The following is a 21,224-nucleotide window of genomic DNA, read 5'->3' on the forward strand; positions in this document are numbered from 1 at the left end:
GTGTTAAATATTCAATACTGATATCTCATTTACATCTACATCTACATCTACTTTTAATACGTTGGGTAAAATCTGTACAGACATCACACTGACCAACTCGCGCGCAAGTGAGAAGAGTACAAGGAGGCTTGAAATTATATTAAGATCGATTTTCATCAAGAAATGGGCCAAGACTATTCCACAATAGTGCAAATAATCGTGAAAGCTAATCGCGGAAAAGCGATTGCGTGACGCTCGATAAGTTATAAGATGACTCAATGTTATCACATACCAGACAAAAAACCTCTTTAGATTCTCATTCTGCATTTTGTACCCACTCTGCAGTCTGCAGTCTACACTTTGTACCTAGTCTACATTTTGTACCCACTCTGCAGACTGCAGTCTACATTTTGTGCCTAGGCTACATTTTGTATCCGGTCTGCAGTCTGCAGTCTGTATTTTGTACTTGCAGGTATCCGTGGCACCAATACAGCTTATTTTTGCTAACAGTTATTCGCACAACACACACAATCTACCACATTTACCCGTGAGCGAGTTAATTCGACATTTTCGTTCTTTTCCGCGTTAATACTCTTCTTTCCTTTTGTAAAAATGTAGACATCACTTACAATGTTTCAAGTAATCCACCTTCCCCGAAAAAATAATTCTTGCATGCATAGCATGCCTATGTTTTTACTAAGTGAGACCGGTGAGAAATCTGATTGCTTGTTTGTTTTAGCGTGGATTTCTTTAAATATCACATTCGTACCTGCAGAGTTATAAAATTCTTCCCATGCACAAGTTATGGCCAGATACCACGTAATTTCACAAACCATTCAAGTTTGCCCCCCGTTCAATGGTTACGAATGATTGATAATGTCGGGTATCCTGTGCGATGTTTAGTATTATCTTTGAATAATCATAAATTGCTTCAATTTCTTCAACATTCCATAACCCCATTATTTGTTATTTTTCACTTTCCCATTACTTCTAATTCTATGAAACATTCTCGCCTCTCGAAACGAAGGAGTCAAACCAGTGATAATGATTGGCAACAAAGTTTATTGAATGTGGTTGCTATGGTTTCTTTTCATTATGAAAGTTATTCGCGTGTTATAGCGATTACGTCTACATGATCAATCGATAAAATCGCAGCATTTGTCTTCTCCCGGTATCAAGTTACATTTCTCAAAGTATTATTTGATGAGGAATAGCAAAGAAAAGTCGGCAACGAAAAGCAGCTCTTCGCTGAGCTTCGCCCGTTGGTTGCAGTATTTCTGTAACGTGTACAGTTGCTGTGCACTGATGTTCTGTTTCGATTCTGTTTGTTGACTTTCTTTAATCCGGGTCACGAAGCATGACACCGGAAGGGAATTAATAGCAGAACAGACTTTCGTGTTATTTAAGTTGTCGTTGAATACCATTGCTGGCGTATTTCCAAAGAATTTAAGACTAGTTTGGTAATCTTGTCACAAGAACCGACTTTTGTAGGCATGAATTTGATAGGGCGTTTGGGGTCCTCTCCGACCTCAAACATGAAAACTTTACGGCATGAAGTTCCTACTTCCTAGCTTTGAGACACGGATGTTTTAAACGGATGATAAGGTTCTCTTCATGATGATTATAATCAGTTGACAAAAAGTTCCCCTAAAGATTCTAAGACTCTTCTTAAGCTCGCTATAACTTGTCTCCTATGACTTTTTTCCCTGCCTGAGGTTGTCCAAACGTCAGAGACTTTTACGTAATCGACAACAGTCCTTTTCAAGACTACTCTCCCTCGGACGATCAGACTACACGATCGCAAGTCACTCCTAGGTTCAATCTACATACTGACTATTCTTAAGGCAAGGCTTACTGTTGAAATTTATCCCAACTGATTGCGCACCACAAAAGTAACTTTTCTAGAACGTTTCCCGTACCGCTCTTTGAGATAATTAAACTCTCATGATTTCCTTACCGCAGAATGCTGATGTAGCGGGTCTGGAGTCGAGAGGAGGGAACTCAAGGACCTATTTTAAACTCTGGCAGATTTTGGTTTATTTAAAGAGATAACCGCATCTGAATTAATGCATTATGGCGATTCAGCAACTTCGTTCTCGAAATTTACGATCTTCGTAATGGCGGACGCTAACATCAATTGAATCTAACAACGCCGCGTCGTATTGACGGAACCTACAAGCGTCTATCGAGTCTGAATTCGTTTATTAACTTGAAAGCTTGTAAAAACTGAAATACAGTTAATTAAAATAAGCTATTACTGTACAATATAATCGAAATGTAGTAATCGAAATGTCCTAAACTCAAACCCGCGGGGCGACTCCATACAGATAAATCAAAACAACACAAACATCCTACGTGAGACAAAACTACCTTTGATTATACACGTTTCGGTAGATAAACACAAAAATAAACAATACGACATACCTCTTTCCCCGTTCTATTACAATCCTTCGATCTATCGTCTCCTCTGGCTGCACTTGCAACTTACATTTTTCTCCCGCTTGTGTGAAACATGATGCTGACAATTCAAAAGTATGTCGCATTAAACAAAAGGGTTTTGAAAGTCACGCAAATAACTGAAAATAGCCTTCGTTACAATCTTCCTGTCATTATAAGTTCGTATCCTGTTGATCACTTGCCTACTTCACTGCTCAGTTGGAAAATTCAGACAATTCGCTTCATTTTTTCATAAAAATGTTCAGGATTACTCGAAAACATTCCCTTTCAAGTGTGTAATTATTGACACAGTCAGCCTTTTCACCATCCCTTCAAACACTGACAAGTGAGTTCAAGTTCTTACTGCCGTTCATTCAACTTCAAAAGAAAAATGAGCAGTTATTGGATGAGGTTGAGCGTGATATCATGAATTATCAATGCCGAGATCTGAGTTGTTTGAGTTTGTGGATAATTGTTTTGCTATACAATTTTTAAACAACCTGCAAAAGGAGAATTCGGCTGATAGCCCCTACCTCGACCTTGATTATTCTAGATATCACAAAACCCTCATCCAATAATTGTTTATTAACTGGATACTCTCGGCCAATCAGATTTTTAATTGTAAGACACTCACTACTTAACGGAGAATAGATAGCGATTAGCATGGCCAATCAGATTGCTGCGTTTTGATAAAACCTGAGCTGCACAGTCCCATTTAGTTTCTAATGTTCGACAGCGTTTGGCTATTTCTGACTCCATGAGCAACTTTTACTATTTATAATTATTTTTATACCCGATCATCGTGAGTTATCCTCCCTCAAAACTCGAAATAGAGAAAATGCATCAGTCTTTAATTGCGTCTAGCACATTGTCAAAAGTCTTACATTTTATTAACTCTCTGCGTCTATTTCGGTGCTCCACTCCCTCGTCATTTTTTGCGTGCCTCAATAACAGATGAACACAAAACGCTTCACTCAATAAAGTGATCTTTTATTTCCCCTCTTTAAGTCTATCCACTGAAAGCTCGTCAGATATAATAATACAGATGAAAAATAAAGCTGACAATCCACATAACACTTTAGAAAACTACGCCCCTTATCAATGATTATTAAAAGTTTGATAATTCTCTCCTTCTCACAGGGTTTGGAAATTTCAATAACCTACTAATTTCCTAAGTGAATGAATTCTTCGTGACAAAACTCGAGCAGACGAAGATTGACGCTCTATCGCTAAGGCTCATGTGTAAGATGATTGTTTACATATCTTAGATACTGTAGACCATTGTGATATAATGACTTCAGTATAAAGCAGCATCGGCAACTGGCAGATTCTTCCATTCTCTTACTTTTCGATGTCTACAATTTCATGTTTCGAGCGTCAGTCCTGATCCGCTCTGACGAAGGGCTGACGCTCGCAACGTCACCTCTTTAAGGTGGCCAATTTTCATTATCAACTAAGTTGATAAAGTCAAATTATCTTGTTACATTCCACCACCGACGTTACACCACAATTTCTTTAGAACTTACCCCCTTTATTCAAAATACTGACGTTTTGATGAAAGTACATATTGGAGGAAAAATAACAATAAAAATGATAATATAAGAGAGGCCTCTTTTTAAATCAGAAAGTCCATAAAATTGTTGTTAATTGATGATAATGTTGTTGAAAAATAGGCAGAAACTCTACATAACACTTTTAAAACTGCACTACTCCCCAGGTTTGGAAAATTCAATAATCCAGTAAATTCCTAAGTAAATGAATTCCCCGTGACAAAACTCGAGCAGACGAAACTTGACGCTCTATACTCTATCGCTAAGGCTCATTTGTAGGATGATTATTTACATATATACTCCAGCAGCATGGACCACTGGCAAATGAATCCAGTCTCTCATGTTTCAATGTTCACAATGTCATGTAACTGCTTATAAAATACTGCTTTGCCATATCCTTCAAAAAAATGATAATAAAAATTTGCAACTTTACTATTTTTGACCTGCAATCCATTGAAAACCAAGCAGCAGACTGCAATATTCGAAACGTGGAAAAACGGAGGAGACATCACACTCTAAATGAAAATGTAAGAGAATACAAAGAAAACGTCATGTGGCCCCTCAAAGACACTTTTGATGGAAAGTCGTAAACAGACCTTTCTTCCTAAGAAGTTACTATTTTTCCTCGGCAGCTTGATAAAACCTTATAGTTGAAGCCTCCATGTAGCTTTTAGCTCTCTACTTTTAGAAGTATTCCGTACCGCTCAATTCCAGATAGGTACATTCCATATCCGCCGGAGCATTTGACACCCGTCTGAAAAATTCGAAAAAAGCGAAAAGGTTCTATTTCCCCTCCTAGTTACCATAGGCCTGTACGAAATAAAGTCTTATCTTCGCATTTGCACCGTGTATCCTTCATGTTGTTTACAGTTTAAAATTTTTCCCAGTTCTTTCCGTCATTAGATCCCTCTAGTCGCCATTTTCCAAGTGCTGACTCTCCTTTCTTTTTACCGTCTCTCAAAGAGCAGTTTGTAATTACAAGCTGATAACGTGTGCCTAGATCAATAGACCACCACGAGTCTTTAATTTCTGCTGTTCCACTGATGGTGCCCTTCTTATGGTCAAATATGTCAGTCACGTCTCCCTCGCCATCGGAGGATCTGAAAGCTAACAGTTTAGCCTTCTCTCTCTTTAAGAAGCATATGACACCACTACATTTGTCCCCGAATTGCGTTGCAGTTGGTGAGAAAACGTCTAAATGGAAAAAGACATTTAGTTCAGAAAACAGCTGAAAAGGGAACGTAATCCCACCCCGCCGGACCATTTGATATCCAACAACTGCCTATCCATCCATTTATTCGTTCGTAAATCTGTCATTTTCATCCTTGTTTATTTGATCAATGGATCATGTTTACATTAATTTGACTAATTTGTTAGCAGAAATTGTACTGAAATAAATGAGACACCCAACGCACCCTATGTGGTTAACCCTTTCACTCCCAAGATCTCATAAGTAATTCTCCTTACTGTCTCCCATACAGTTCTTGTGATGTTAGTTGGGAGAATTTGGGTTTGGATCAACTAATATTCCCCTAATTGTATTTTTTTATTCTCCTCACTCATCTGCTTGATAATGTATTGATATTGTGAGGAGAAATTCTGTATTAGTCACTGGGAGTTAAAGGGTTAAAAACCTACCATTCTATATGACAATACCCAATAGCTATGTTGCAAAAGAAACCGACCGTAATTCTTCCAAATATCCTCTTGAGATGGTGAGAAAATTCTAGTCAGAAAAGTTTGTTAATCGCTGGTCTTCTACTTTTCTTTTCGTTTTCTTCTAAAATTGTGAGGGAGGTATTAACCAGTAACTAGATAGGAAGTGTGGTCTATTCCTGATTTTAAAACGGCGAAGTACTGCTCCATCCTCTAACCAAATTTACTTAACTACATTTCCTAAACAGATAAAGAAATATTGACCACCATTTTACCTAATATTGTTTTCTTTTTTTATCGTGTATAGGATAACACATGGCTAAACCACCCTATGCAGAAACATATTATGGCACTATCAATTTTGTGCCTTTGTACTTACGCCATTTGCAGTTGATGTACTTATCAAGCTTTTCTTGTACCCTCTTGTAATCTGACTCACTTTTGTTCACTCTTTCGATTAGCGCTTCTATTTTAGTTGACATCTCAGTTTTTTCTTTTATTAACTTACTGAGCCCTTCTGGATCCGGTTGAGTTTCTTTGAGCTCCATTAATTTTTTGTTCTCGACTTCTAGGTTTTCAGTCTGTTTCTTCAATTCTACCACTTTTTTCACAGCCTCTTCTTTCGTTTCCTCGATATTTTTTTTTTTTTTTTTAAATTTTTCTATCTTTTCCAGTTGTTTATGGTTTGATTCTAGCAAGGCATCCCTTTTAATCCCGAGTTGTATGTTTTCCTCCTTCAATCTTTTTTTCTCTTCATTCCTTGTCTTCTTATCTACTTCCAGCTTTAACTCTAACTGGATGATTTTGGTTTTTAATGTTTCTTTCTCTTTTTTTGTATCACTCAGTTCCTTTTCTAAACCAGGACAACGGGAACATATTCGGCACCCTGTATATAAACAATATCCAGATTATCATCTTTAAAATTACGTACTTTAAATCGTTATGATATCAATGAGGACCTGGCTGCAAAAACTTGAAGTATTCGTATTTCTGCGAAAACCCAACCAAAAGAAAATCCTTGCCCAATCAAAGAGATGGTATAAGGCTATTAGCAATATAAATGCGCTAATTTTCAGCCCAACTTAGACCAAAATATTTAAAAAAAAACACGAAGCCGAACTTCTTGGATTACAGAAAAGGCAACGACTAAAATAACGTAACTAATGAAAATCATGATAGACTGTGGAGCAAATGACTGAATTGAACAAAAAAACATTCACTATAGTTACAAATATCAAAATATTTGGCAAGAACTAAACATCTCGTCACATTTTGTATGCCAAATCTAACAGTGCTGATAATGAGGTTTCTTGACCGATTTATTGATATATTGAATTTTTATGATTTATATTAAAACACTGGATAGCGTTAAAGGCGCGCTCTACTCAAACTCCGAATATCCTTTGCTATTCACCTCTGAGCAACGCGCGCGGATTTTACACATCACTGCAGGAATAAATGGGATGTGTTTGTCTCCTGTTTCAAGGAGAAAAACACATCCTGCTATAGTTATATAATCAGGTGATTCATTCATCGTCCAATTTCAGTTGATCCCTTTAGAAGACCTTAGATAGGGTACTAATATGACGTGGCTCACACAATTTTATGCAGTACCAACTTACCATCGCACAAAGGTTGTTTTTTCACTTCATCCATTGTTGCAGCCTCGCGTGTTTGGCTTTCCCCATTTTTCTGTCCATCGTCTTTCTTGGTTCGGTCAGTCAACCCGAATTTAACCCGTTGTGTTCTCCCACACTTCTCAGTCGTTTCATCCAATGCAATATTCTTGGGTTCAAATGATTTCCCCACGAATTCCCTCTGGTTTTCAGATATCCTTTTGGGGATCTCCTGCACAACCCGTAGAACCTCTTCCAAGCGGGTCATTTCCTGCTTCAGATTTTCCAGATCGCTATTTCTAGTTGAGACGCACGTTTCTAGTAGTGAGACTTTTGTGTCTATGCCTTGGATTTTTGCATTTAGATCCTTTAATACACTTTTCAGTTTTCTGTGTAAATTCCCACTTCGTGCCCTAGCGCTGCTCAACCTTTTCTTCACATCACCCGTTTCTAGGTACAAAGAGGCAAAAGATTTTCAGATGTACACGGTAGTAAGGTTGCTGGCTCTTCAAGCCGTTAACATTGCTTTAGCAATTACTAAAATGCTGGCATATGCAACTGCATTGGTGAACTAGTTCAGCAGCGTGGTATAAAATGTAAAGGCGTTGATTAAAAGCTCTAGTCAATGCCAGAATTGCGACAGAAGGAAGACTTGGTTAGAGCAGATTTTGTACACTGCTAAACTGATAGGCCGACGGCTGGAAATCAATTGAATAGGTTCATTTATATAATGTGCGTCAAATGTATTTCACAGAAAACTTCACCAATGTTTGCACGCTATTCGTACCTAGCAGGATTGGTGTAGTCTGTCCACGAGAGGACCGGGCAGGCGTGACACATGCCATCTCACCGATTTCTTTCAAACTTAAACAGTTTGCTAGGGTCACCAAGTTATTCAAGAATCCAAAGTAGCTCGAGCACCCGGCTTGAGCCTGGAGTATTAGAGCCCCCACACTACACTTTATATACTTATTATAGTTTTACTCAATGCGCCAAGTTTGTTTTCTTCTGTGGGAAGCTTTGGAGAAAAATCCATCTAATATTAAGTACATTACAGAAAAGTTGTTTCAACTACAAATTACCGTGTAGAGTTAATTCTACATTAACTTTCCTCTTAGGGGGCTATTCTGAGTTAATTATAACACTTTCCGGGGGACTTTGACCTGACTGCGTTGAGGAGTTTGTAATTTTTGGAACGAAGTGTTGCAAGTGCCCGCGATTTCGGAATCAAGGCCAGACCACAACAGCTACGTTCCCTTCTCTTTAAAAAAAGTGCGTGGGTTGTTTAACCTCCCTTGCTGACCAGGTATGGCAACTTGGGGCCGAAATGTTGCCACATGAAACCTTCCAACATCCTTGGATGGCTGGCTAGGTGGTTGAGGTACTTTTATCATATGACTGTACGGCCCTGCGTGCGCAATCCCATGGAAAACCGTAGTAACAGCTGTGACGTGAGCAGGTCCGGAAAAAGTCTTCCCATAGCTCCAACTCGAAAAAACTAGGGATAACTTTTTATTGCAGAATGGTTTTTTTGTTTGTTTTTTTTTGTTTTTGTGTGTGTGTGTGTGTGTGTGTGTGCGTGCGTTTGTGTGTGTGTGCGTGCGTTTGTGTGTGTGTGCGTGCGTTTGTGTGTGTGTGTGTGTGTACGTTTAAATTCCCCACCACCACCCAGGCAAGGTTCCAGTTCCCCTTCCCCTCCCCCCACGCCCTCAAGTAAGGATGAGTGAGATGAGTGAAAGGGTTAATACCTGGATCATGAGCTTGATATTTCTCTTTTGAGAAAGTTTGATGAGTGCGAAGCATGAATCCCCTCTCACGTTTGGAAATCAAGAGCAAATAATCTAATCGTTTTATATTAAATCTACCAGTCGTCCAAATTTAACAAAACAGGCTGATACTTTAATTTTATTTTGTCTCCAAACGCACACTGGTAGGTTACTCACAACTTAACGCGGAATAGAGAGCGGGTAGTGTGGCCAATCAGATTGCTGCGTTTTGATAAAACCTGAGCTGCACAACCCCATTTAGTCTCTTATGTTTGACAATTACAACGTTTGGCGATTTCTGACTTCATGAGCAACTTTAACTTTTCTCTCAGTAGTTACTTCTATACCTGGTTTTCATGAATTATCCTTCCTCAGCACTCGAATAAGAGAAAAAAAATTATTCAGTCTCTAATTGTGTTTTAGCACATTGTCAAAAGTCTTACTTTTTATTAACTCTCTGAGTTGATTTCGTTGTTCTACTCCCTCGTCATTTTTTGCGTGCCTCAATTATCAGATGAACACAAAACGCTTCACTCAATCAAGCCATCTTTTATTTTCCCACTTTAAGTTTATCCACTCAGTGAAAGCTCGTCAGAAATACTAATACGGATGTTTTTGAAAAATAGGCTGACAATCCACATAACACTTAAGAAAACTACGCCCCTCATTAATGATGATTAAAAGTTTGATAATTATCCCCTTCTCCCCTGGTTTGGAAAATTCAATAACCCACTAATTTCCTAAGTGAATGAGTTCTTCGTGACAAAACTCGAGCAGACGAAGATTGACACTCTATCGCTAAGGCTCATGTGTAAGATGATTGTTTACATACCTTAATTAAACTCTAGACCATGGTGAAATGGTGACTTTAGTATGAAGCAGCTTAGGTAACTGGAAGATTCTTCCATTCTCTTACTTTTCAATGTCTACAATTTCATGTAACTGCTTCTAAGACACTGATAAGCATTACCCTTGAAAAAAATGTTCATAAAAATTTGTTTCTGTACCATCTTTGAATATGGAAGCGATCTTAGTAATGAACACTACTTAAGCAGCAGTGAATTTTTTTTTTTAGGCCTTTTTTTCACCACTGCTTAGGTAGTATTCATTACTGCAAAAATTGCTTCCACATTCCTTTCTTGACTCGCAGTTCACGTAATTTTATAATTTTCAAATATTTACAGTAATTTATTCACCACTTTACGAGTTCATTTGGAACCAACATAATGACCAGCTCCTAGTTGGCATGTTAGCTCGGTTGGTAAGATACTGATTAGCAATATCCTTGAAAACAATGATCATAAAAATTTGCATCTTTACTATCTTTAAATATGAAAGCGATCTTAGTAATAAACACTTGTATTGAATTTTTTTTTCAGGCCTTATTTTTACTACTGATTAAGTAGTGTTTATTATTGCGAAGATCGCTTCCATATAGATTTTAAACGTTAGCCGTAAAATGGCCAGAATTTTAACCGTCAGCCGTAAAAGCCATCACTCCTTTGAGAACCTCCAATACTCTAAATGTGGCCAAGCTAAGACTCAAAGACATTTTTAATAGTAAGTCTTACACAGACCTTGCCTCCTGAGAGGTACTATCTTTATCTCCACTGCTTGATGAAAACTTTAAAAGTTAAAGCCTTTATAGCTGTTAGTTCTCATATGTTCAGAAGTACTCCGTACAGCTCAATTCCAGATAGGTATATTCCATATTTACCAGAGGAATTTCTACCTGTCTGGAAAATTCGAAAAAAGCGAAAAGCCGGTATTTCCCCTCCAACAGACCAGGTACCTGTATAAAATGGAGGAGGAGCGAAGAACTGTGGATCCTTCCCGTTGTGAATAGTTTTAAGTTCTTTCCAGTTCTTTCCATCATGAGATCCCTCTAGTTGCCAATCGGTAAGTGCTGATTCTCCATGCCTTTTGCCTTGTCTCAAAGAGTAGTGTGTGATTATGAGTCGATGGTTTATGCCCAGATCAATGGACCACCATGAATTTTCTCTTTCCGCTGTTCCACTAATGGTGCTTTTCTTATGGTTCAATATGTCACTTGCTTCTCCCGTGCCATCAGAAGATCTAGAAGCACGCAGTTTTGCGGAAGCATCTTTCTTTAGGAAGCATATGACACCAGGACAATTTCCGGAAAATTCATTTCCAGTCGGAAAGAAAACACCTGCTAAGAGTAAAAATAAAAAAAAATTAAAAAAAACACTTAAAATAACGACGTAGCCTCTTTCCTCATCATCTAGCATCTAACAACTATCTGTTATTACGTTCATCAGGTTATCAATTGATCATTTGCTCAGAAACCGTCACAACCAATCGCCTATTGTGACAGTTAACCAAGAAATTATAATCCATCGCAGTAAACGCATAATTATGTCACGAGAGCAAAATAACTTAGTTTCTCTTGGTCCCTTCTTAGTGAATATTCTTCTACTTACACCTTGCAAATGTTTTTTTCTCTAAAAAAAATTGTAAGGGAGTATTACCTCATAATAAACTGATCAACTCGACGCTTCAACACCCCCCCCCCTTTCCCTGCAACCCACGGGTATTTCACCGTCATCCCTGCCTGGGTGTGAGGACTTTGAAACTGGAGATGTCAAGTCTTTCTGGCGGAATGCAAGTGTTTTATCTTAAAATATGGAGGTGTTTTAAGGTAATGAGTTCACTTTCGCCAGCGAACGGTTCAGAAGAGAAGGTTTACAAGGTCCAGGTTTTAAAGCTTGGTCAATATGTAGAAAGTCACGGTCGCTGATTTAATTTTGCCTTTTACAAAAAAATGTGACCATCAAATTCGGCAAACAATGAAACAAATTAACAGCGGATATCATAGCACCTTTATCTTTGATTATGTCTACTTACGACTTCGGTATTTGCTGCTCTTTTTAAGCTCCTCTTGTAGCCTCTTGCATTCTGACTCAGAGCTTTTCACTTTTCTGTTGAGCTCCTCTATTTGACTCGACAGGTCACCATTTTGAGTCTTTAGCTGATCCAGCTCCTTTGGATCTATTTGAACTTGTAACTTCAATTTTAGTTCCTCCTCCTCGGCTTTTAGCTCTCCAATCTGTTTCTTCATCATTTCCTTTTCTTCCACAAGATCTCTTTTCTTCGTCTTAATCTTTTCATTTATTCTTTCCAACTCTTCTATGTGATCTAGTTGTATTCTATTCGTTCTCTCTAAGTCAGCGATTTTAGTGTTGTTTTCTCTGATTATCTCATCCTTTGTTTTTGTGTCCTTCCTTTCCTGTTCGTCGTCTGCGCGCATGTCCTCGAGTTGGCTGATTTTGTTTTTTAATGTGTCTCTTTCTGCTTTTAAATCCTTGAGTTCTTTCTCCAAATTAGGACATCGCAAACATCTATCCACTTCTAAATAAACAATCTTCAGATTAGAATAATTCAATTGATATTAACATAACGTCAATGACAATTTATGTACTAACTTTTAGTGAAGTGGCGATCAGACAACAGCCTTAAGCTTGGATGAAAGAAAAATGCCAAACCAGAATTACAATAAGAGACTATCAAACAAATGCTGTAAAAGGTTAAAATTTTGAAAAACAAAGAAAGATGAAACATTTGACATTCTCAGTCCCTAACGGTAGTAACTTTTCTAAACTAACTGATAAGTGTGTACACACTTGGAATACTTTCCTCACGAATGTCGTGCTTCGTATTTTATAAAACGAACAAAGAAACAAATATTGTTACTACAATATCACTAATCGTCCAATTTCAGTTGACTCGGCTTTGAAAGAGTACTAAAGTGGCGCAGTATGAATACTTACCGTCATACCGTTGTTGTACTTTCACTCCTCTACGTCTTTGGCTCGCCTGATCTTTCTTCATTGTGTCTCTCTGATCTGCAGATGTACACGGTAATAAGGTGGCTCTTCAAGCCTTTAACATTACCTTAAATTATTGTGAGGAAACTCTGTCTATGTGGAGTCATTATTACAAATTATAAAAAAAATGCTAGACTAGTCTTTAAAATACTATAAAAATCTGTATAGTGAGAAAGTTCATACGGTGCAGCCTGATATTTTGGAATACTTCCTTGGTCATGCTAGAATTAAAAAATTATCTGAGGAAGATGGACTAAGTTGTGAAGGAGGACTAAGTTGTGAAGGACTTATAACTATTGAAGAAAGTGTTAAAGCACTGGATACTTTTGAAAAAGGAAAGATTCCTGGGAATGACGGTATGCCCTCTGAGTTTCATAAAACTTTTTGGAGTTCTGTAGGTGAGCTCATGTTTAATACTTTTAACTTCTCTTTTGACTCTGGAGAAATGTCAAGTTCACAAAAAGAGGCAATTATCACATTCATTGATAAAAAAATGTAACGATCGAATGTATTTAAAAAATTGGACACCGATTTCTTCAGTCAATGCTGACTCCAAGCTTGCTTTTAAGGTCAGCCAACAGAATCAGAAAGGTTCTTCCTCGAATAATCCGCCACAATTAATCCGGTTTTATCGAGGGTAGATTCATTGGAGAGGTGGCTCGCTTAATTCTCGACATTATCGATCTCACTAAATCGTCTACGCTATCTGGTATTCAACTATTTATAGATTTTGAAAAAATATTTGATTCTATTGAATGGGATTTTCTTCATTCACTAGAGGTTTTTAATTTTGGTCCCACCCTGATAAGATGGATTAAAACTTTCTATAAGAATGTCTCGAGCCGTATCATAAACAATGAATGATTTTCCGAGCCCTTCAAGCTGGAAAGAGGTGTAAGGCAGGGACAACCTCTGTAACCCTATTTATTTGTTGCAACTGCAATTTTGGCGAACATATCTTCTGTATAAATTTTCATCCAAATATTGAACAGCTCTGAAAAATGCTCTAGTTTGAAATTGAATATCTCAAAAACTAAAGCGATGTGGGGCAAGTAAGAACTCAGTACACTGGAGTAAAAACGTTAGGAATTCACTTCTCGTGTGAACAAGGGCAAATCATAAAACACAACTTTCATGAAAGATTAAGTGAAATCCAAAGACGATCAACCTATGGGGTTTGAGGGTTTATCCTTGTTTAGCAAAGTGACCATCATAAAAACGTTTCTTACATTAAAGATGTTATATGTTTCTACAATATTGGAAACTCCAGAAGAAATTATCAAACAGATGGAGAGGATGATAGATAACTTTTTGTGTAAAGGACCAGATAAAGTGATAAGACCCTCCGTTATTAACTCGCTTCAGAACGGTGGCTTAAATCTTACGAATCTAAAAACCCAAATTAAAGCCCTAAGGTTGTCCTGAGTTCCACGGGTTCTTGATGAGCGCGTTGGTCCATGGATATCAAATTTTGTATTTTATTTCAAAAAGTATGGAGGGAATCTGCTCTTAAAATGTAATTGTGATGTAAGGATCTTAATTTAAATTTAAACGGCTTTTATCGGCAGTTACTTATCTGGTGGGCGGTTTTAGAAATGCTTTTTCTGATATCAATTATGCTTATTATGTAATTTGGAATAATAAAGGCACGAGAATCGATAAAAAAAAACCTATTTTCTACAAAAAAAAATATGCAGATTTTGGAATCGTTTATGCTAACGATCTATTATTTAATTTGGATAATGTACGTTCTTCGGAATGCCTTAAGAATAAAGGGCTTGAATCAAATTTTTATAAATGGTCTGCCTTACGGTTGACTTTGCCTAAGGACAAGGTTTCGTCTTTGCCACCCGTGAAATTTGGCCCTGTGATTTTTAAATATGGTAATACCGAATTTGACCCCTACTCAGTTAAGTCAAAAGAGTTTTATGCACTGCTGATTACCAAAAAAGTTAAATATCCCAAAAGGTTCATTACTTTATCAGCCGATTTGGAGCTTTCAAACACGTTGCAGGAAGTGTTTTCGACCCCCTATGACGTTGCTAGTGAAACTTATATCTGGTCCTTTCAGTATAAATTATCAAATAACATTCTGTTTAAAAATGCCAAATTATTCAGAATTGGGTTAATTGAGTCAGAGAAGTATTCCTTTTGCGCAATTTACAAAGAGGATATATACCATCTCTTTTATTACTACTCCTGTGTGCGCGCCTTATGGAAGAGGTTTTGCAATTGGTGGTCTAATCTTCTGAGTGAAAACCTAAGCTTGTCTCTCAAAGATGTTATAGTTGGCATTTTAAATAGAAAAGATATATTAAACTATCTGATAATTCTAGGTAAACTATATGTATATATATATATATATATATATATATACGGGATTGTGGAAGAAACAAATCGGTACCAAAGTTTGATATGTTTCTACACAAAGTAGAAGCTAAACAGGAGACTAAAAGGTTCATTTCCTTAAGAAATAAGAAACTTTAAGGCTCTAGGAAAAGATGGGAATCATCATCACAAAATTTTTTAATTATTTACCTTTTTAATTGTTTATTCATTTATCTATTTTTTTTTCTATTTATTTTTTTTTCCTTTTTTTTTTTTTTTTTTTTTATACCGCACGGAGAGAATTTGTAGTTGGCTCATTCAAAGTCAGCACTCCTTTTTTTTTTTTTGTTAACGAACTTAAGCTCCGAAATGTAACTGAATTATCTGCATTGTGTCTGTATTGCGGTGTAGTCTACCTCTAATAAATTGTGATAGCCTCACCTAGTGTAAGTAAATATTGTTTAGTATGTAGAGTAAGCTAATTATTGATTTCAAATTCGTAATGCAAGTAGGGTAAGCATCATATCATTTGTAGTGTAAGCTAGGTGTTAATGAAAAGCTCTTGTCAAAGCCAAAATTGTGATGAAAGGAATACTTGGTTAGAACAGAGTTTGTACATTGGTAAATTGACAGGCCGAGGGCAGGAAATTAATTGAATAGCTTCATGAATTAAATGTGCGTCAAACGTATTTTAACACAACTTCACCAACTTTTGAATAAAGAGGGTAAGTTTCTAAAGAAATTGTGGTGCTGCGTCGGTGAGAGAGCATAGCAGGTAATTCCGCCAGAGCGATTGACGAAGGGCTAACGTTCGAAACGTCAACCTTTTAACTCTTTACGGTGGCCAATTTACGTTTTCAACTCAGTTGTTAACACTAAATTACCTGCTTCACCAACTTTTGCATGCTATTCGTACTTAGCAGGATGTATATACCTGCTCCTTCGAGTCCGAAATGAGCTTAAGGTTCGAGCCCTGGCCGCGTCAACTTTTTGTTGTCTTTTGTTCTGTTTTCTTTTCTTTTTCCATTTTTTTCCTTCCCATTTATATTCTTCATCAAAGGATATGTAAGAAGTGTTCAGAGTAAAACGCACATGTGACAACGTTCGACGACATATCTTTTACGTTCAAATCGATGACAAAGTCAAAACGCACAGATGAGACCCTGAGCAATCGTAGAACTAAACCCGACAAAGCCAAAAATGAATCCGAAGAAACCCGATCAGATTCGTTTAATGATGGCCTATGTCGGAGCTGAACCAGAACGAGTCACAAGAGCCGTTATGAATGCTCGCGTTACTCCGCCATTTTGGAATCCGCGAAGGGCTTGAGAGTGGTTTAAGGACTTGCCTGACACAGGACCACATAGCTAGTGCCTCTGAGAAGGAAGGCACAGCAGGCACAATAAAAACTGTTCGCGGCGCGATCTACATCTAAAATGAAGTCTCCTTGACAAGGCCACGAAGACTTTCGTTCGAAGATCTTTTCTACATGGGTGTTCGTTTATTTCGTTATGAAAGTAAATAGATCTTGATTAATCCGTTATCGAGAGATTCTTTACAAGAGGAGATTACATACCAAGCAGTTTTTCGGCGACGTCTTTCCTTTCAGTCTTCGCAAGAGCATTTATAAGGATTCCCACTGTTGCTCCATTTCCTTCTTTTTGTTTCCACTTTAGAAGCATTTGACTTGCCTTTTCACGGCTTGCGCTGTAATCAGCCTCAATAATATCCATAAACACTGATGCAATCCCTAAGACTATACCCAGGTCTCTCCAGTCTGTGACTACTTCACCACATATTGACTGTATTTGGATTTCAGTGACAAGAGCCTGTTCTAATAGTATTTCACTAGAAGCGGCTGCAAAACAAGTAAACATCATTTGAACAAAAATTTTGGCTTATAAGGAGCCGCAATAATTATAACTGCGAATGCCATATTTATTAATAACAAGTAACGACTTGGAAGGGATATTGAGTAAAACTGATATCGTTCTATGAATTTATGAACATAAAAACCTTCATTGCTGGCTTTTGAACCATCCATCTGTCCATGAGAATCGGTATTGAATCCCCGTTAAAGTTTGGTTATCTCCAGCTTCTGACTAAGCTAAATTAGCCAAAGGAAACGGAAAAAAAAACACGTTTGTAAAGATTGCAGTTAATCTACGATCAAGCCTTCTTTTTTCCCTTTCGGGGAACGCATTGTAACGTATTGTCCTACTCCAGAAAAAGGTGGTACAAATTGTATCAAGAAGTAATTTTACCGCTCATACTGAAGCTATATTTAACCAGTTGAAAATTATTAATATATACATTTATATATCGATTCCAATTAGAAAGATCATATTTTTTTTCAAGATAGGCCGTCTTCCCGATGCTCTTAAATTATTATTTTCATTTTCGAGTAGCAATCATCGCTATTACACCAGACAATGCAATGCCTTTTACATACCCCTTGCTGAACAAATATTAGATAGTTTGCCTTATGTTTCACAGGACCTAAAGTTTTCAATTCTCTGATTATAGAAGTTCAAAATGTTGGCACACTTACCCTGTCTAAGTCTAAACTGTGATCGTTACTCCTAAGTTGACATCCTTCTTCCCTTTATGTTTTCTTACTTTTCTCAAGCTGTTTAAGTATCTGTTTGTTTGTGTGCCTGCCGGTATTGTTGTTTTATGTGTGGGTTCTTTCCTTTTTATCCTAAAATATATTGTATCAAAATCATGCCATATAACTAATACCTCACTTTTATAAAATACGGGAAGCCTGTAGCAAAACCAAAGATAAACAATAAACAAGCAATAATGCGACAAAATAAGAGTTGACGGTCGAGAAAACGAGGAAAAGTGATAATGTGGTGATGCAAGAGTCAGTGGTCGGACATTATCGCGCTCCTGGCTGTAAGAATCTCCCGTAAAGGAATTTGGTGACAACTTTTCATGAAAAATATTTAATTTGGCCCGTGGATGAAAATCAAGTTGAATTTGTAATTCACACTTGGCGACAAGTTGACTTAATAGATCTTTGATATATTTTAAAGGATAATTTGCATCCATATCAGTGCATTTCTGTGGTTCAGCGCACAATTTTTTGTGCAGTGTCAATTTTAAGCGGTAGACATACAGTTATATTAGAAGTAAATTCTAGGACATTATATCCTTTCTAGAATATTATGGGTTGTGAATATTATTTAGTGAGCTGTACTTTTCCAACATTATCATGAACTTTGTCTTTGTCTTGCAATTTGGTCTGAAATCATCCGCGTAATTTCACAATTAAACGAGTGCGCAGCACAAATTCTTTTGAATCACAAGCGTGATTTCAGACTAAGACTGCACGATACGAAGTGTATCATATCACATATCTGTATGTTCTTGAGGTTTGGCAGAGCTGGATGAGATCGTGTTACTAAAGGTAGAATTTTCATGTGTGCGTATACTGTCTCTCCCGCAGAAAATAACTGCAGAGATAAGTTCCTCAAAACCTTATTCTAGGTATTCTCTACTCATAAAGCATACCTGAAACTCTGTACGTTTTTAGGTAACGTTGAGCGTGACGAATTTGGTCCAAGGAGGCGTAACGCTTCTCCTTTCGTGGATCCCGTATTTACGCTTTTAAATGTATGACATGAAAAATAATTCGTGTATAAAAGGTCGCTGTTTCTTTGTAATGCGTTTGCATGTCAAAGGTCGATTCCCCGTTAAATAACTCGCGAATTTGATGTTATTCACACAGCCATCGGCTGTGCGTGTAACTGCTGCCAAATGAATAGATTCTTGGGCAAGGCTGCAGTTTCGATTTTTTTTTAATCTCTTCAGTTGCCTCCTAACAACGAATTTGTCACAGAGGAATAACAGGAGTCGCACAGGCCCGCTAACCCTTTTTAAATTTCGAAGGAACGGCAACAGAAAGTGAATCCCCATTGCACTCCATGTTTATTCACGCTATCTTGCTGCCACCAGAGATGTTTACTGGACCGCGACACGATGCAAATGACTTGCTTTTCGTTTAACGACCATGATGTAACGCAATTAGAGTGCGCACACCGCCTGATTTGATAACAGGCTGATTTGATAAGGTATAGTAAACAAAATTCGACAGCAAAAAGCAGCGCTCGCCTGAGCTTCGCCCACTGGTCGCAGTATCTCTGTTACGTGTACATTTGCTGTGCACTAATCTTCTGTTTATTGACATTCATCCGGGTCACGAAGTATGAACGGAAGGAAATTAATAGCAGAACACACAGTCATATTATTTAAGTTGCCGTTGAATGCCATTGCTGGCGTATTTCCGTAGAACTTAATACTAGTTTGGAGAATAGAATCGTGCATCAAGAACCGACTTTTGTGAACATGAATTAGATAGGGTGTTTGGGGTCCTCTCCGATCTCGAACATGTAAACTTTCTTGGATGAAGTCTCTACTTCCCTGTCTTGGGACACGGATGTTTTAAACGGTTGATAAGGTTATTATCTCTTCAAGCTGATAATAAATGACAGAATGTTACCCAAGAGACTCTAGGGCTCTTATTAGCCTCGTTATAACATGTCTCATAACTTTTTCTCCTGCGGTGCCTGAGGTTGTCCAAACGTCAGTGACTTTTACGCATATGTTATCGACAACAGTCCTTTTCGAGACTACTCTCCCTCGGACGATCAGACAACACGATCGAAAGTCACTCCTAGGTTCAAACTATATACTGACTATTCTTAAGGTAAGGGTTACCGTTGAAATTGATCCTGACTGATTGCGCACCAGAAAAGTTACTTTTCTAGAACATTTACGGCACCGCTCTTCGAGATAATTAAACTCATATGATGCCCTTACCGCAGAATGCTGTTGTAGCGAGTCGGGAGTCGAGAGGAAGGAACTTAAGGACCTATTGTAAACTTTGGCAGATTTTGGTATATTTTGCGATTCTCGAGATTTACGATCTATGTAATGGGGTGGACGCTGACATCAATCGAATCTAAAAACGCCGCGTCGGAGAAATGTTTTATATTGACGGAACCTCCGAGCGTCTATCGAATCTCAATTCGTTTATTAACTTGAAAGCTCGTAAAAGCCGAAATGCAGCCAATCAAAATAAGCCATTACCATACAATTTACAGTAATCGAAATGTCCTAAACTCGAACACGCGAGGCGTGTATACAGACAAATCAAAACGACACAAATATCCTAAGCGAAACAAAACTACCTTTGATTATATACGTTTCGGTATATAAACACAAAAATAAACAATATGACATACCTCTTTCCCCGTTCTATTACTCTAATATTTCGTCAATTCTTCGATCTATCTCCTCTTCTGACTATACTTGCAACTGATACGTGTCTCGTGCCTGAATGAAACATGACGCCGACAATTCGAAAGCATGTCACAAAAACAGAAGGGTATTGAAAGTCACGCAAATAACTAGAAATAGCCTTCATTACTACCTTCCCGTCATTATAAGTTCGTATCCTAGAGAAGACTTGCCTACGTGACTGGTCAGTTAAAAGATGCAGACAATTTGCTTCATTTTTTCATGAAAAATGTTCAGTATTACTCGAAAACATTCCCTCTCAAATGTGTAATTACACTGACACTACAGCCCTTTAACTATTCCATCAAACACTGACAAGTGTGTTCAAGTTCTTACTGTCGTTTATTCAACCTCTAGAGAAAAATAAGCAAGAATTATCGATGCCGAGGTCTGAGTTATCTGCCGAAGCCTTCGGCTCCGGCAGATAACACAGACACGAGGTTTAATAATTCATAATATCATGGGGAAGCCGAATTTGATAATTGTTTTGTTATACAATTTTTAAACAACCTGCGAAAGGAGACATTGCTCCTTCGGCTTCGGCTGATAACCCCTACCTCGACCTTGATTATTCTGGATATCACAAAAATTTCATCCAATAATTGTTTATTGACTGAATGTTCTCGACCAATCAGAGTTTTAATAGTAAGTCTTCTGTATAATAACAAGAATTAACATGTGATCAACAGTAAGAAGACACTTAAGAATGACGAAGTTGTGCGATCGACTCTCATCTGT

The 21,224-nt window shown here is 37.6% G+C and overlaps 2 protein-coding genes and 1 pseudogene across 4 annotated transcripts in view; all 3 read right to left on the reverse strand.

Moving 5' to 3' along the window:
* The window catches only part of LOC131781083 (paramyosin), a 58,686-nt gene extending 56,063 nt beyond the window's left edge, over nt 1-2,623 (reverse strand). For all 3 annotated transcript variants that reach the window (XM_066173653.1, XM_066173652.1, XM_066173654.1), the window contains exon 1: nt 2,404-2,623. In XM_066173653.1, the coding sequence (XP_066029750.1) occupies nt 2,404-2,522 (119 nt within the window). In that variant the 5' untranslated portion in view covers nt 2,523-2,623. The remainder of the gene's footprint in view (nt 1-2,403) is intronic.
* Nucleotides 2,624-4,635: 2,012 nt separating this feature from the next.
* LOC131787214 (uncharacterized protein MCAP_0864-like) lies at nt 4,636-8,082 on the reverse strand (annotated as a pseudogene).
* A 1,349-nt stretch (nt 8,083-9,431) lies between these two features.
* On the reverse strand, nt 9,432-20,517 carry LOC131791131 (uncharacterized). Its single transcript, XM_066173655.1, has 7 exons — nt 20,432-20,517; nt 17,731-17,880; nt 17,196-17,286; nt 16,756-17,037; nt 12,795-12,869; nt 11,872-12,375; nt 9,432-11,179 (listed from the first exon to the last, which is right to left on the reverse strand). Exons 3-7 carry the CDS (start codon nt 17,221-17,223, stop codon nt 10,662-10,664), a joined length of 1,407 nt encoding a protein of 468 aa, XP_066029752.1. The 5' UTR covers nt 17,224-17,286; nt 17,731-17,880; nt 20,432-20,517; the 3' UTR covers nt 9,432-10,661.
* Nucleotides 20,518-21,224: the final 707 nt, after the last annotated feature.

This window comes from Pocillopora verrucosa, chromosome 10, assembly GCF_036669915.1.
Source record: "Pocillopora verrucosa isolate sample1 chromosome 10, ASM3666991v2, whole genome shotgun sequence".
NCBI classification, from domain to species: domain Eukaryota; kingdom Metazoa; phylum Cnidaria; class Anthozoa; order Scleractinia; family Pocilloporidae; genus Pocillopora; species Pocillopora verrucosa.